Here is a 17,741-nt window from a genome sequence, read left to right on the forward strand (position 1 = left end):
GAGCCAGGCCCAACATATTTCTGCTGCTCAGTAATTTAATGTGACAGAGCAGAATTCAACGAAGCTTGAGATACCATGGGGCGTACGAGGGAAGGAGGAGAATCCCGAAACAAAACGCATGCAGGATGCGTCTTGTTTTACAGTTACTTTTTACAGTAAGCCGTGGATTTGGCGTGTTCCTTTAGTCAGATTTCTACACAGAGATCGGTACACGCACGTCTTTACGTCTCCTTTTCCGGCAGTACGCACACAGCAGCCATTCGTGTTTTTTCTTTAGATTTTAGTTCTCTGTAATTTGGAGTTAGTACAGAGCTTGTTGAACATTCTGTCAGTGCGACTGTGTTAGTCTTTCAGATCGATGTCTGAATGTTGTCATACGTAAGATTGACTTTAATTAGTACCCACAGGACTCGCTCAGCTTGCAGAAAAAAAAAAGAGAGATGCGCTTTACGCACGTGGCACAGTAACACGGACGGCTCTAGATCCGATGATGATGTTTTATGTTCTTACACGCTGAGCACTCAGCTGTTACAAACAGATTTCAGGTTTATGAGGTGGAATAGTTTGTAATAGTGTAGCTCTCCTCTGAATCCACTCGAGTCTCAACCCACAGGAAAACACACAGTCCCCATCAATGTCTATCAGAAGAATTCGCTCCTATATGATAAATGTATCAATCCTCTTTCAGCTGCCTCTCTTTGATTAAAAAAAAAAAACATGCGTAAAACCCGTGCTTGCATAGTATTAATTTAATTAGCAGACTACTCGCTCCCCATATTAACCAGCCTCAATATTAACCATTGCAATACTGGTTAACATTGAAGTGAACTTGCTGCATCTTTGTTTATAATTCAATCCATTTTTAGTATATAACCCTGCATCTTCATCTCCGATTAGCGCATCTTTGCCATCGCGACCTCGTGCTAGTTTGCCCCCACTAACTAAATCTGGTCCTTGGTGTTAATCTGAACTTTTGTTTGCTACTTTGGCTGGTATTGTCAGAATTTGGGGTGCCAGTAATAACACATGAGGATCAGCTACATTTTCTCCTAGGCTTTCTGCACATAAGATTGACCGCCTGTCCATGTTTGTCTCTGATTCAGTCTCCAGATTAATATTTCTCTGGAAAGAACTGAGAACACTGGGAGGTGCAGCGCCCGTAAAAAGCAAATAAATATTATAGCCAAGACAGGCCAACTTTATTTATAAAGCACTTTAAAAACAGCAACCACTGACAAAAGTGCTGAACATGGGAACCAAAACACACCAGAACAAGATAATAATCAAAATTACAACACAAAAAACCATAAAGTGCCTGTGATCACAGGAAGTGAGCAAGTTACAAAGAACTGTTAAATGACATCATAACACTTTTTGCATCTACTGTGTGCTTTTAACAAGAACATGTTGGTGCTTGAACTGTTTCCCTGAAATTGACTGAGGCATTTCCGAAAGCTTTTCAGAAATGATAGAAAGTCACGCCATGATAATGTATATGCATGCATTTCAACGGCTGGCTCATTGCAGAGGAAAGGCTTTATGCTGAGGCATTGAAAAATACTTTCTTTACACACTGTAAAAAAAGTCCGTAGAAATGACAGTGGAAAACTGTGAAATGGCAACAGTAATAGACCGTAAAATCAAAAAGGGTGTATTTCTGTAGCAGAAACATGTGATTACCGTAAATCAAAAAACAATACATAACTGTAATTTCCACTGCGATAATGTGTTGAAATGACAGTGAAAATCTTTTTCCTGCACTGCAAAAAACGTTTGTAAAAAATACAGTGGAAAACTGCCAAAGGGCAACAGTAATAGACGGTGAAATTGAAAAGGGTGTATCTCTGTGGCAGAAACATGTGATTACCGTAAATCCAAAAACAATACATAACTGTAATTTTCACTTTGATAATATGTTAAAATCACACATTTTCACTGTGAAAGTCTTTTTCCTGAACTGCAAAAAAAGCCTGTAAAAATGACAGTGGAAAACAGCCAAATGGCAACAGTAATAGACCGTAAAATCGAAGAACCAAGAACCAAGATATAACTGTCAAAATATGCTGAAATCACACATTTTTACTGTGAAAATCTTTCTTTTCTGTAAAATTTCTATAAAAATGTCACACTCATATGATAAAAATAATTTCTGTCTGAATTATACTGTAACGTTGTAAACACACTTCCACAGTCGGCGATGTTCACAACAAAGGTCGTCTTTATTAGCAGAAAAACGGCTGCTGTAGGCCACAGCCACGCCAACCACAACTACAACAACGGAACAGCAACACACACACACAGGCAAGCTCTCGGTCTCTTCTCTCTCTCCATGCTGCCTTCACGAACCTCCCGAACAGTCCGAAATCCCACAACATCAACACGCTCTCTAACTAAGAGAATCGCTACAATACACATTGCTGAATTGTATATTTAAATGTATTTCCCAGGTTGACTGAAATTTAATCAGGAACTATTTTAAATAATAGTTTCAGTTTTTTGTTTGTTTTTTCAGAAAAGGAAATGCAAAACATTGTATTGTTTTATTATTCTGTGTGTATCAACTGCGTCTGAACTGTAAACTGAATAACTGGATTTAGATTTCATCATACAGATTTTCATTTCATGCACCTTGTGAGTGGTCCCAAAATATTCAGCTTATTGCAGAGTAACCTACTAATATAAAATGAGACTGAGAGAGATACATGCATGTGTCACAGACAGAATCCAATCAGCAGCTTCAGACTGAGCCATGACTGAGCAGTTACACTCAGAGGTTAGCACCTTTTCTGCCCTCTCTGTGGGATAAACGACATTACTACACGATGGTACATCATCCTGCCCCAGGGTTTACTCCAGTTTTGTGTCAACCTTGCAACAACTAGTTATGTCACCATGATAAGGTAAGTTACCTTAACAGTATTGATACCATTAGCAGCAGTGAAGACCTGAGCCAGCATGGTGGAGGTAAAGCCAGAGTTAACTTTAACCAGTATCAACTAAGGAAATGTTCAACTGTAATTTTGGGGGAAGTTGTTTAAGACATTGAAATGTTGTGTTCCTCACGGCAAACTTAATCGAAATGAACTGTTTATTTAGGTGCATTCGCTGACATGTTGTAGATAAGGAGAAATTTAAGGCTAATTTTTACTGGAGTTATAATCAGGGTTAAAGTGGACCAGAGCATCTTCAGTTAGTGAGTAATCAATCTGAAAGGTAGTTTGATACTTAATACTGTACAGAGGTCAATTTTGTCTCTTTTCCATGGATTCTGTCATCAGGCACTGAGCACAAAAACATCAGCATGCTGGTGGGTTTCAAAAAACGGCAGGTTTGATTCTTGTGAAGGAGTCGCTTGCATGACTCATCTAGTGACATCACTACCTGGCCAATCAGTGGCATGCAGCCTGTTGATGCCATATTTTCTACATTTTCAATCAACTTTGCGCACCTGGAACCGCGGCTGAGTCGTTACTAAAAAAGTATGTGGTAGCAGCTCCTAGTCCACACTCCTGTCCAGTGGGTGGTGGTAATGCACCTATAAGCTGGTTTGCCCACTGCCATTAAAACCACAAGAACAAGGTACTAGCGCCCATAGATATACATCTATGCTAGCGCCTAATGGAATACCCTAAAAACTAAGCCAAGCTGAGTCTAGCTGAGCTGAGTAGGTACTAGTGGAAAAGCGGCAGTCTCTGATCTCTCCATGCTGACAGCATGGAGAGATCAGCTCTGTAACTAGAGCTCTGCTAGCATTATAGAAGGTGAGCAGCATAAACAGAGTGTTTGTAATTGGCAGGTGATTTGAAATGTTTCAAACTGCTCGACAAACTGTGCAGTTTGGACCACAGTGTGTCTGTGAGCTAAAATGTAATAATTGCTATTCAAAGGTTACATGAAAATACCATGCAGTTTAGTGCAGGCTAAAGTAGTTAATTTGAAGTATTGTGGTGACATGTACGGTGATGCAGTGTGTTGGACTAGTGCAGAGCAGGCTGTGGTGTTAATGGCCAATGTTAGCAGGCATCAGTTTAAATTTAAGGACTGGACTGGTACTTAATGCCTGAGTGTTTGAGCTGACCTGTCTGCTTACACCTTGTTGAATTCAGTTATATCCAAAAAGAGCAATAAACCAAAGTGCAGCAGCAGATGTCAGCTGATCAGTGTGTAAAATTCTTCCCATGCTGCATCGCTGCTACACCAGATATTAGGTTTACCCAATCTGCCAAACTCATGTTAACCCCAGGACATAGTGGAGGGGTGGCCAACTCCAGGCCTCGAGAGCCGGTGTCCTGCAGGTTTGAGATGTGTCCATGATCCAACACACCTGAATCAAATGGCTGAATTACCTCCTCAGTATGCAGTCAAGTTCTCCAGAGTCCTATTTGATTCAGGTGTGTTGGATCAGGGACACATCTAAAACCTGCAGGACACCGGCTCTCGAGGCCTGGAGTTGGCCACCCCTGACATAGTGTATCTGCTCCTGTTAATGTTTGTCTCTAAGACAGCTGTTAACACTTTTAAATGGTGATAGTTAAAGATTTTAAAATTATTTTGTTTGTTATTTTATTTTTATCATTTCTTTATTTATGCTTTCTGTCTTTTATTTTATTTGTATTTTTGTGGCATGCCTACTTTATTGAACAGTGGCAGTAGACAGACGGGAAACGCAGCAGAGAGAGGGGATGATCTGCAGCAAAAGGCCCAAACTGGAATCGAACCTTGGCCAGCGTGACATGTGGTGCATGTACTACCAGGTGAAGCCCAACTGTTTATGGATTTGAGTGTGAAATGTATTAGAATGTAATTTGCTACATGTGCAGTGAACAAAGTGACAGTGTTGATACCTCTCTAACTTAGGAGGATGTTAGTCCTGTCAGTCCTCTCTTCTGACCTGCCAGTGGTTCAGATGGACTTAATCAACTACTTTGCTGTCCTACCAGTCTACCTGTCTGATCAGAAACCAGTCTTGTCAAGGATAAATAGAGGTAAGTGGTTGCACAGTTCAGTGTGTGTTGATTTAATCAACAGAATGCTTTAGATGAATCTGCTTTTGTAAGCACTGTGTAGCCATTTCATGTTCAATTTCTGTATTTGTTGATGTTTAGAACTGCAGAAATCCAGGACCTAAATGATATGATTAACATCTTGCCAGCGTCAGCCCTTTGGGTCCAGTTGTCCTGGACCTTTTCAATATTTGACAAATTTTCTATCACCTAACAAATTATTGTTATTTTATTCCTTAATGGAGACTTAGCTGGGACCAAAGGATTGCTGCCTACTGGTGCAGCTTTGTCCACCTACTACAGCTCCACAGGCTGTGGTGGGGGCACTGCATCTGTTTATAAGAACCACATCTGTACTGTCCTTCTTACTGCTTTATTTCTAATAAACATTTATGGCAGTGATTTCTCTAATGTCTATTTATGCAATTTTTAAACACAACAAAATAATGTATCCTTCTCCTCAGCACAGTGCAGTGGAGAATGAAGTGCTGCTTCACAGGGATGTGCAATGGCAGCAGTTTGACTCGACATCAGCGTTATTACGTACTGTCCATAATTTTTATTTTTTTGTCTTGTTTTCTTTTTGATGGTGTTCTTTTTGTTTGTTTTTGGATTCTTTTTTCATGTCTGACAAATGTTCACCTCAGTAATTATGCTAACTGCCAACTCCTAACTCTTTTTTCTGATCAGCATCACATGTCCACATTACTGAAGTTGCAGTATTTTTTTGCAGTTTTACTGAACAGTTGCAGGTTGGCTTTGGAAATTAATATTAATGCAGACATTTACTGCATTCTTTCTCTAGGACACTTGTAAGACACTTAATATGTACACAAAGACAAGGTGTATATTTTACATTCAGGGTATGTATGTCATCTAACTGAAAATTTGTTTAATTCATTTGAGTATGAACTATAATATTATCATTGTTATTATTACTGCTTTATTTTATTTTGTTATTCTGGCTGCAAAGAGGATCCTGCAATTCCACAGCAAACACCTGATGACTAACCGGGGTATTCAAGCAGAACTGGTGACACTACAATTACATATTTTTCCCAAAGAATGTCTAAATGCAAAAAATATTTATATTTCAACAATGTCTTTGTTTGCAATGGGCTTTATGTTATTAGGGCCCGAGCACGAACTGTGCGAAGGCCCTATTGTAATTGCTTCGTTTATTATTTTTTTTTTTTTTTTTTTTTTTTTTTTATTTTTATTATTATTATTTTTTTTATTTTTATTATTATTATTCAGGCAAATGAATTGGCTTTTTGGGGGCTTTATCATATTCAAAAACTCATGAAACTTTGCACATGCGTCACACCTGGTGAAAATTTAAGTATTTTAATTGGCTCGGGCAAGGGCGCGCCCAAATGGCTCGCTAGCGCCCCCTAAACTGGAGCCCCACCGCTGTGTTTCACGTACATGAATGAAACTTCATACACATGTATATCATGTCCAGGCGCACAAAAAATCCTCTTGGAGCCATGCCCTAAACCCAACAGGAAGTCCGCCATTTTGAATTAATTATGCAAATTTGGCGATTTGCAGCCCTCACGCTTTTTCTAATAACTCAGAGGTTTTAGACGTTATCATCTTCATATTTGGTTTGTCTAACCTACACCCCCAGGGGAATCTAAATCTCGAAAATGGTGAGTTTTTGCCAAGGGGGAGGGGTCCTTATGCCCCTTTGAACTTTGATCATTCGCCATGAAATTTTGATTGCCTCTCATTCATACCTACATGATCCAATGTGCATCAAACTTCTCCAGTAGGATGAGGGTGCCCCCCTGAACACATACATATGACAATATTTAATATCAGTCGCAGCGCCACCTAGTGGGAACAGGAAATGTCATATTTTACACTTGGAGGTCCAGCTCCAAGGTGGTTTAGCAGAACCATCTCAAATTTCACCTGGAAAGCCTTAAGAAGTTGGACTTACTGTGTTTTCAAAACTGTGACTTTTTGACAAAAGGGCGTGACCCTTATGGGACGGCAAAGTTCGATGATTCGCCATGAACACAAAAATGGCTGTAACTCAAAGCCAACTTGCCCAATCTGGCTCAAACTTCAGTGGTGTGATAAGCATGCTGCCCTGAACACATTCATATGCATAAAGTCCATAAACGTTAGAGCGCCGCCTAGTGGCAGCTCGGAATATCTTAAAATAGCATGTTTTTTGAGTAGCCCCGGAGCTACGTTTTATCTACATGTATGAAAATGTACAGGCTCATGTAACATACTAAGACGTACAAAAAAGTCTCTTGGACCCATACCCCAAACCCTACAGGAAGTCGGCCATCTTCAATTGAAGGTGTCAATTTTTGCGATTTCCACGCCTGCTATTTGAACGAACTCGTCCTAGGGCATTTCACCCACTGACACCAAATTGGCTCCAGATCATCTACACAAGTAGCCCATCAAATATTGTGGAAATCTTTACAAAATATTAAACGGCCTTGTCACACCAGGCCATTAAATTTGGCCTTTGTTTTTCTCCCTCACCACCAAAATTGTTTGTGCACTTGTTCGCACATGCTTTGTCTGATCAGGCTGAAAATTTAATCACTCATGTACACACCCAGGCTGAATCCATAACTACAGATTCAAGACTGTAGGCGCAATAGCGCCCCCTACAGAAGCAAATGAAAATTTGTATGACCGTCCACAGAATTAGTTTTGCTCTGAAATACATGAAATATCTTTCACCATTCCTTACAAAATCCTCATCTATTTGATAAGCCTCCTGCCCTGAACACATTGATATGCATAAAGTCCATAAACGTTAGAGCGCCCCCTACTGGCAGCTTTAAATATCATAATATACCATGTTTTTTAGCTAGCCCCTGAGTTACATTTTATCTACAGCTCTGAAATTTTGCACACTCATGTAACATCCTAAGACATACAAAAAAGTCTCTTGGAGCCATACTCCAAACCCTACAGGAAGTCCAGCATCTTCAATTGAAAGTGTCAATTTTTGCCATTTTCAGGCCTGCTATTTGAATGAACTCCTCCTAGGGCATTTCACCCAGTGAGACCAAATTGGCTCCACAACATCTAGACAAACAGCCCATCAAAAAAGTCAATCAGACCCATGCCCTATTTTGCATGCTGGAGCCGTGACCACACCCCCAAATATTCCATTGCGTCTATGCCGAGAGCAAAAGATACCTTTTCCTATAAAAGAATTCAACTTTCTAGAGACCCATCACGATCACAAAACCTCCGAGTGCGGCACGGGTCGACGAGCGCCACAGGTCGACGCGCGCGGAGTGCGAGGGCCCGATATCACCGCTTGCGGTTTTAATTTTCTTTGTAATTAACCACGGGCAGTTGGTTGTAAAATCTTAGCCACTGGTGTTCTATTTATTTCTGGGTGAAGTTCTGGCAACAGCTGCCACTGTTTGAATGTAATGTTGGTTTTTACAATAAAATACTGTTATGTATCACACAGTTGTATTCTGTTTTTCATCAATGACTGTAATTAGGTTTAAGGTATATCATTTGTATTTGGAATTGTTTATCATAAATGGTTTTAAATTGTCACCGTATTTTATACAGTAAAATATAGGCAACCATAGCGGCCAGTATTTTACCATGAACCCAGCTTACCGTATTTTGCAATGAACCCAGCTTACCGTATTTTGCCGTGGACCCATTTACGGTATTTTACCATGACCCCTTTAACGGCAGCGTTATTACTATTAGTTATGGTTCCCAGCTGATAGACCTGAGCAAAGCATCTCGTGCAGCCATGATAAGAGCTTACTGAAGTCTCTAAATGCTGAGTGGAGGTGTTTCACTGCTTCCATTCTTAACTCCTTCAGCATTAGATGCACTAGAAAACAGATGATGTTGTCACACAGCTCTTTGCTTGAATACCAAACAATTTTCAGACTTTTATACTGCGCCACCTTTCATATAATACATACAGTGGTGTGGAAAAAGTGTTTGCCCCCTGCCTCATTTTCTGTTTTTTTGCATGTTTGTCACACTTAAGTGTTTCGGAACATCAAACCAATTTAAACAATAGTCAAGGACAACACAAGTAAACACAAAATGCAAGTTGTAAATGAAGGTGTTTATTAGTAAAGGTGAAAAAAAATCCAAACCATCATGGCCCTGTGTGAAAAAGTGATTGCCCCCCTTGTTAAAACATACTATAACTGTGGTTTTTCACACCTGAGTTCAATTTCCCTAGCCACACCTAGGCCTGATTATTGCCACACCTGTTCCCAATCAAGACATCACTTAAATAGGAGCTGCCTGACACAGTAAGGTCCACCAGAAGATCCTTGAAAGCTTCACATCATGCCGAGATCCAAAGAAATTCAGGAGCAATTGAGAAAGAAAGTAATTGAGATCTATCAGTCTGGAAAGGGTTATAAAGCCATTTCCAAAGCTTTGGGAATCCAGTGAACCACAGTGAGAGCCATTATCCACAAATGGCGAAGACATGGAACAGTGGTGAACCTTCCCAGGAGTGGCCGGCCGCCCAAAATTACCCCAAGGGCGCAGCGACGACTCATCCAAGAGGTCACAAAAGACCCCACAACAACGTCCAAAGAACTGCAGGCCTCACTTGCCTCAGTTAAGGTCAGCATTCATGCCTCCACCATCAGAAAAAGACTGAGCAAAAATGGCCTGCATGGCAGAGTTCCAAGAAGAAAACCACTGCTGAGCAAAAAGAACATTAAAGCTCGTCTCAATTTTTCCAAAACGCATCTTGATGATCCCCAAGACTTTTGGGACAACATTCTGTGGACCGATGACACAAAAGTGGAACTCTTTGGAAGGTGTGTGTCCCATTACATCTGGCGTAAAAGGAACACTGCATTTCAGAAAAAGAACATTATACCAACTGTAAAATATGGTGGTGGTAGTGTGATGGTCTGGGGCTGTTTTGCTGCGTCAGGACCTGGAAGACTTGCTGTGATAAATGGAACTATGAATTCTGCTGTCTACCAAGAGATCCTGAGGGAGAATGTCAGACCATCTGTTCGTGTACTCAAGCTTAAACGTACTTGGGTTCTGCAGCAGGACAATGATCCTAAACACACCAGCAAGTCCACCACTGAATGGCTGAAGAAAAACAAAATGAAGACTTTGGAGTGGCCTAGCCAAAGTCCTGACCTGAATCCTATTGAGATGTTGTGGTATGACCTTTAAAAAGGCCGTTCATGCTCGAAAACCCTCTAATGTAACTGAATTAGGACAATTCTGCAAAGATGAGTGGGCCAAAATTCCTCCAGAACTCTATAAAAGCCTCATTGCAAGTTATCGCAGACGCTTGGTTGCAGTTGTTGCTGCTAAGGGTGGCCCAACCAGTTATTAGGTTTAGGGGGCAATCACTTTTTCACACAGGGCCATGATGGTTTGGATTTTTTTTCACCTTTACTAATAAACACCTTCATTTACAACTTGCATTTTGTGTTTACTTGTGTTGTCCTTGACTATTGTTTAAATTGGTTTGATGTTCCGAAACACTTAAGTGTGACAAACATGCAAAAAAACAGGAAATGAGGCAGGGGGCAAACACTTTTTCACACCACTGTATATAATGGTTGCACATGAGCATGAAAACTGTGCAAAGTGTTTTTTATAGCAATTTTCTACATTGTTTTTATTTCTGATTTCTTGTGGGCTCCCTTGACTTTTCTTTTGCTGTCTGTGATGTTCCTGGAGTTTATCCCAGCTATCATTGAGAGACACCTTTGGCCAATTTAGAATCACCAACTAACCTCACAAGCATGCCTTATGAATGTAGGCACAAGCCAGAGTACCCAGGCAGGCACAGGAAGAAGATGCAAACTCCACAAAGAAGGCCCCAGCTGCTCCGCTCTTTGTCCCGCAAAGAGTGTGTTTTTGGGACAAAGAGTGTGGCTGTGTGTGACATGGTGGGGCACATTGCTAAAATGACTTAGGTAGTCTGAAATTCTGACATATCCCACTTAGATAAATAAACACAAACTAGGTTAAATGTTTGGTATCTCTCATGTTAAAGGCAAATGTGCTGAATTTGATTTGAATGCAGTTTTCACAATTTCTTATTTGTTTTATGAACTCATTCAACAGTATTTGTACTTTGCGTTGCAAAAACTGACATTTATTTATTTAACAGGGAGAGTGCATGTTAATGGACAGCATTATAAAAAGTATAAGCTGTAAACTGCTGTATTTTTTAGCAAAACTGTCCATTTATATTTGTCAGTCCTAGACGATTATTATATTAAAATATTATCACATAAATATTATATTTCTATAATAACGTTCAAAGTCACTTAAAGCCCCCTACCCCTTCTGATGCTCGGTTTGAAACAGGCGCCTAAATACACTGAGTTGCTGCAGTATGATTGGCTGATTTGGCATCTACGTAAACAATCAGTTGTACCTAATGAAGTGGCCGGTGTATTGGGATTTCAGTATGGATGCATCCACAGGTGCGCTTTGCTGTGAGCCCTGTCCACTTTTTTAAACTAAAGCCAATCAAAGTGTGGGGAATAGTCTTGATAAAAAAAAATGTCATGAATAAAAAACATTTTTTTAAAGGACTATGCAATCCTACATGAATGAACATATTAGTAATTTATTATTTTTATTTTTTTTTTTGATAAGGTGCCATAAACTCCTAGCAGGCCTGGCTCGGGTTAAACTTTACAGGCAGTCTATGACGTCAAACTTCTGCGCCGACCACGTGGGAAGGGTTTCTTTTTTTTTTTTTGCCGAGGTAGCAAAACATCCGCAGTGCCGCTCGCTGGTCTGTCAGCGAGCATGAAAACAACTTTATTTTCTTTCTTTTTGTCGTTAGAGAACCTCAAGGAAAGGCCCGAAGCGGTTTCACAGTCACTTTTAATAGAACATGCCTCACGACCCCGACCCTCCTCCGGCTAAAAGATTCAAGCCGGGGTCTGTGTTTTTCCGCCTGGATAAGAATAAGCCTGGAATGCTGCTGCCTAGAAAGGGAAATGCTGCCACTCCGATAGACGTCCAGAGGAAACAGCTTCCCATCTATCAAGCGAAGCCCCAGCTCCTGAACCAGCTGAGACAGCTTCACAGTGCTGTCCTCATAGGTACAGTATTTAAAGCTGCTGACGCTGCTGCAACTAAAGTGAGCTGTGCCACGGATGGGTGAACATCCTGTTTGTAAAATGTCATTTCTACACTACATTTATGTTTTCTTTTCTTTCTTTTTTTTCCTGGCTAAACGTGGGCACGATTATGCATTTAGTTAAGGCAAAGAGCTTACGGTACCTTTCTTAACAGACGTCTGCCTTTTCCGGTTATTTCTGGCCATGTGATGGACACAAAAGTTGTTATCTTTGACTAAATGAAACCGTAATTATAAAAGTAAGTTTAAAGTTTTCCTTTGGGTTTACCAAAAGTTTTTGTATGCAGGGAGAATCCAGCATTTGTAGTCTAACGCTTCCTTTGTAACTCAGCCTTATTCTGTGATCCATCAGGTGAGACCGGCTCTGGGAAGACCACACAGATCCCTCAGTATCTGTACGAGGCTGGCATCGGGCGACAGGGCGTGATCGCCATCACTCAGCCCCGAAGAGTTGCTGCCATCTCACTGGCAGGAAGGGTGGCAGAGGAGAAGAGGACTCAGCTCGGGAAGCTGGTACTCACATTAGACGGTTTTCCCACCTGTCCTGGCACACCTGCTGCAAATACTTGAGTTGATGTCTTATCTCCGTGTTGAAGTCCGTGCCGTGTTTCTGTTACTTCGTAGGTTGGTTACACGGTGCGTTTTGAGGATGTCACCTCCTCTGAGACGAAGCTGAAGTTCATGACGGATGGTATGCTCCTGCGCGAGGCCATCGGAGACCCCTTGCTGCTGCGCTACACTGTTGTGGTCCTGGATGAAGCTCACGAGCGCACCGTGCACACCGATGTGCTCTTTGGCGTGGTTAAGACGGCTCAGCGCAGGCGCAAAGAGCTTAACAAGATTCCCTTGAAGGTAGGAGGACAGTTCAAGCAGTTCTGACTAAGCATAGATGTGAATCACCTTGCCGCATCTGGTTTGCATTCACCAGCCAATCTTTCCTGTCTAACCTTTATAGGTTGTAGTGATGTCAGCCACGATGGATGTGGATTTGTTCTCTGAGTACTTCAACAAGTCCCCTGTATTGTACCTGGAGGGCAGGCAGCATCCTATTCAGATCTACTACACCAAACAGCCCCAGTCAGACTACCTGCAGGCTGCTCTTGTCTCCATCTTTCAGATCCATCAGGTAGTCTTCTTTTTGGATCACCTGCCACACTTTTAATCAAATGTATTTCTAGTTTAGATCAAAGCCAGACAAGCACAAAACTTTTCTTCAGCATCACTGTTAGAAACACAGACGATGATGTTTTTTTGCACACGGTCTTGTTGCTTACGTGCAGGAGGCACCTCTGTCACATGATATCTTAGTCTTCATGACGGGCCAGGAGGAGATTGAAGCACTGGCAAGGACGTGTCGGGACATCGCCAAGCATCTGCCTGACGGCTGTGGTCCCATGGTAGTCATCCCCCTATATGCATCTCTGCCCCCAGCACAGCAGCTCAGGGTCTTCCTGCCAGCCCCAAAGGTAATTGTGACAGTCAGCTAGAAGGTATTCAGTAGAATAGTGCAGCCAAATGTCTGAACTTTATGCACTGCTATTCTTAACAGTGTCTAATGTTTTTAGACATTTAATATTATTATGTAAGTATTGCAATGTGTGACCCTTCTGCCTTTTCTTTTTTTCTTTTTCTTTCAGGGCTGCAGGAAGGTAATTCTCTCGACTAACATCGCCGAGACATCAGTTACAATCTCTGGGATCAAATACGTCATCGACACGGGGATGGTGAAGGCCAAACGTTTCAATCCGGGTGAGCTGATTCAGTTTTCACGTACATTCACGCGTCGTGTGGAAATAAGTACTTTAGTATTTATATGTATTGCTAATGGAAATAAAACATCAACTCCAGTGTAATTCAGAGGAAAAAAAAATTAGTTTCCAGTCACCCCTAAGCTCTTTCGAGCCGCTAGGCTTTTACCTCTAGTTCCACTTCCCCTTCAGACCCTTTGTTTATCACTGATTCTGGCCGTGATGCTACCAGATTCTGGTTTCTTTCCATTTTCTGTCCGAATCTCTGAATTGTCTGGAAATTCTCCTTGATTTATTTTCCGACCGCTCCTTTGGGATCGGAGCAGCTACATCTCGAACCCCTGACCACCTGGTCAAGGGTTTGTTCGTCATATGCCTGCCATTTGCATATTCGCAACAACTTCCAGGATCTTTGTCACTCTCAGCCATCGCTGCTGTCTTGGTGGATCTTACTCCCTCTAACTGCCATACTCTGTCTACAAATACTATCCAATCATATTTGAAGTTGTGGTCCCCACTAGTGAAATGGTAGTTGGGTGTATTCTTGCATAGCTAGGATTTGAAATACAGGACATGTCATTTTAATTGTTAGATTGGCTTAATGATACTTTTACTTCAGGATGCTTTTGAATATTCATGGCTCTAGACTCAAGACTCAGCTCCTGTTTTTGAGTCATTTCTGCTAGATTCAGTTATCCGGGTGTTTTTTGTTGCGTCAGTTCTTCTAATAGTACACATGTGGTGTCACTCTCAGACAGCGGTCTGGAGGTGTTGGCAGTGCAGCGGGTTTCCAAAGCACAGGCCTGGCAGCGAGCAGGCCGGGCTGGCAGGGAGGACTCCGGCTTCTGCTACCGTCTCTACACCGAGCAGGAATTTGACAACCTCATCCCTATGACTGTGCCTGAGATTCAGAGGTAGGCTGTGGAGCTTTACTGTATACAGATGATAATAAAAATCCATCTTAAATGCTGACTGATTTAACTCTGTGTGATTGAGTGGCCTGTTGACTTTTTACCTTCAGGTGCAACTTAGCAGGTGTGATGCTGCAGCTAATGGCTCTGGGGATTCCTGATGTGACTAATTTTGATTTCATGTCCAAGCCTTCTCCAGGTAAGATGCCATCAGTCAGGAATCACCTTGATTCATCCAGTTAGGGATGTAGGGTTAGGTGTAGTAACATTGGATGGTTTATTCCAGAGGCCATCCGTTCTGCTGTGGATCATTTGGAGCTGTTGGGTGCTGTGGAAAAGAAGGACGGGCAAGTTTTCCTCACCACTCTGGGAAAGAAGATGGCAAGCTTCCCTCTGGAGCCCAGATATGCCAAGGTAAAACACACGGACTCTGCTGTGATCTTTTGCATCATTTAGTCAAAGATAAAGTGACAGCACCACATGGTTCACAAGCAGTTAACACCTCTGTGGCTTGTTTGCTCCATATCACAGACTATCCTGTTGTCCCCGGACTATTCCTGCTCTGAGGAGGTTCTGAGCATTGTGTCACTGCTGTCAGTGGACACTGTACTGTACAACCCTCCAGCGCGGCGGGAGGAGGTTCTCGCAGCACGCAAGAAGTTCACGTCCAGCGAAGGAGACCACATGACACTTCTGAACATTTACAGAGCGTTCAAGAAAGTCAGCGGTAATAAGGTCGGTATGATGAATGCAACGAAGGAAAATCCAGAAATGAAATCCTGCTGCTGAGCTTTCACATAATCTCCTATCTGTCTGCTGTTCTAGGAGTGGTGTCGGGAGAACTTTGTCAACAGCAGGAACATGGGTCTAGTGAAAGAGGTGCAGGCGCAACTTAAAGAAATCTGCCTTAAGGTATACGTCTGCTAACCTCTGCAGTGTGAGATTCTCCCGTAGTGTTAGTGCTAATACTGATGGACTAAACAGTAGTTAACATTCAAACACGTGTTTATATATTTCTTTATGTACTTAACTTTTGAATATTGCATGAGTAGCTGTAGGTCAGCAGCTGTAAATTAGATAGAGATGTGTCCATCCACACCTTGAGCCAGGCACACATGGCAGGCATCTTAAAGAGGAATTCAAGGAGACTTCACCCTTTGGCTTGAGGCTCTAATTTGCCGGAGAAAATGTGTAAGCACTGTTTACACGCAGACTGCAAACACTGCTGTCATTACAACTCGTGAGAGATCAGCACCGGCAAATTGCAGATTTAATTAATGTATCTGTGGTTTTGATGGAAGGAAGAAAGTTTAGGAGCAACTGCTTGAAATACACATCTTTAGTTTTGACTCTTAGAACAGGCGAACCCCTCTGGGGCAGGTTTGAAAGCAGCTAAATTTGAATGCTGGTTAATGAAACAATGTTTAAATGAATGTTTTTTTTCTGCCTCTGCCCCTCCACTATCAGCTGCGCACACACCTTTGTGTAACCTCACCGCCTCTCCATTTTTCTGTTTTTTGTGGTGAACTCATTGACCTCTATAATAAGTTATGTCTTGTTTTCCCAGCTGAATCTGAAGCTGGAGTCGTGTGGAGCAGACACAGCGAACATTCGCCGCTGCCTTGCCCATGGGATGTTTGTCAATGCTGCAGAGCTGCAGCCTGATGGCAGCTACTTGGCTCTAGACACCCACCAGTCCGTAGCCATCCACCCCTCCTCCGTCCTTTTCCAGGCCAAGCCAGCATACGTAGTCTTCAATGAGCTGCTGCACACCTCCCGCTGCTACATGAGAGACCTCTGTTTGGTAGATGCCGACTGGCTGCTGGATGCAGCACCAGAATACTTTGGCCGCAAGCTCCACCTCAACAAGAGCTAACCAACAAAGAAGCAGGACGCCTGCCACAAATCCCAGTGTATTATTTTCACGACACAACACTTATTGCAAGTCAGTACAGAACAATTTGTGTGTAAACTACTCTGGATTTCACTACCTCCCAGATGACAAGCATTTGGCATGTGTCACTGAAGCAGGAGTCTGCATATTGAGGACTCACAAGTTTGACTTCCTCTGGAATGGTCATTGATATTTATAAGCTGTAATTTCTTCTGCCTGACAGCATTTCATCTCATCATTTAGCCACACTGTTGGCCTAAAAAGGCAGTTTGTGTTGAGGTGTCTTGCTTAAGTTCTTTCAGCATTTGCATGCATTTATTCAGCACGGATAACCTCAAAGGAGCACGGCACGGTACTCGACAGAGTTAAAAGGCTCATTTCCCAACATATTGTTCTTCATTGTTATCAAACAGCAATGAGAACACTACAGTAGGCTCATTAGTCGCTGATAACCATGATTCTAAAATATTAGCTTTTCGGAACCTACAAAAATAAAGCATTTTCATTTCATTTTGGCTTTATATGAAGTGGTCTTAAAGGGGTTTCTTTATGCAATGGAGGTAGATTTGTCTCAATTTATGAGAAAAAAAAAGCTACTTTCAATAGTTCCATTATTCACAAGGGTTCACCACAATCTGTGAGCAAGAAAACATGAAAAACAAGTGTTAAAATGCAACAGTGATGTGGTTTCACTTAGATAAGTGAACTACATGCAGCACTTTCCTTGTTAGCTTGTGCACGCTCTTTTTCACATGTGCAGTTGTATCACCATTTCTTCCCCAAGTAACATGCACGTCAGGAGAAGTAGCATGCCTTACCATGTTGTGTGTCGTGCAAATCCCTACACACAGTCACCACACATACATGCTAACACCAAACGTATGCAATGCATGGAGATTCTAGTCACTGATCTGATCGCTCAGGTCCTTCACACTTTGTAGAATGTATTTCACACATGTTGAGGAACAGGATGGAGGAGCCTCATGTCTTGTTTTGGTTTTTACACATTGGACTCAGGATTGTACAATATATTCTGTAACCTGAATAAAGTATACAAGCAGTTTCTAA

At 41.8% G+C, this 17,741-nt stretch overlaps 1 protein-coding gene and 1 long non-coding RNA gene across 3 annotated transcripts; both read left to right on the top strand.

Moving 5' to 3' along the window:
* The first annotated feature begins 2,744 nt into the window (after positions 1–2,744).
* Positions 2,745–5,262, top strand: LOC115791520 (uncharacterized). Of its 2 annotated transcripts, none has more exons than XR_004020949.1 (3): positions 2,745–2,900; positions 4,645–4,754; positions 4,858–5,262. It is a non-coding gene; the product is annotated as an uncharacterized LOC115791520 (long non-coding RNA). The 2 variants fall into 2 exon arrangements; XR_004020950.1 differs by lacking the exon at positions 2,745–2,900 and adding an exon at positions 3,607–3,761.
* Positions 5,263–11,730: 6,468 nt separating this feature from the next.
* dhx33 (DEAH (Asp-Glu-Ala-His) box polypeptide 33) lies at positions 11,731–17,741 on the top strand. The gene is made up of 12 exons (XM_030746045.1): positions 11,731–12,082; positions 12,473–12,633; positions 12,745–12,972; positions 13,076–13,246; positions 13,401–13,586; positions 13,758–13,869; positions 14,623–14,782; positions 14,890–14,978; positions 15,066–15,193; positions 15,311–15,514; positions 15,605–15,691; positions 16,347–17,741. The coding sequence occupies exons 1-12, from the start codon at positions 11,872–11,874 to the stop codon at positions 16,653–16,655; spliced, it is 2,046 nt and encodes a 681-aa protein (XP_030601905.1). The 5' UTR covers positions 11,731–11,871; the 3' UTR covers positions 16,656–17,741.

The sequence above is a fragment of the Archocentrus centrarchus genome, chromosome 14, assembly GCF_007364275.1.
Source record: "Archocentrus centrarchus isolate MPI-CPG fArcCen1 chromosome 14, fArcCen1, whole genome shotgun sequence".
Taxonomy (NCBI): Eukaryota; Metazoa; Chordata; class Actinopteri; order Cichliformes; family Cichlidae; genus Archocentrus; species Archocentrus centrarchus.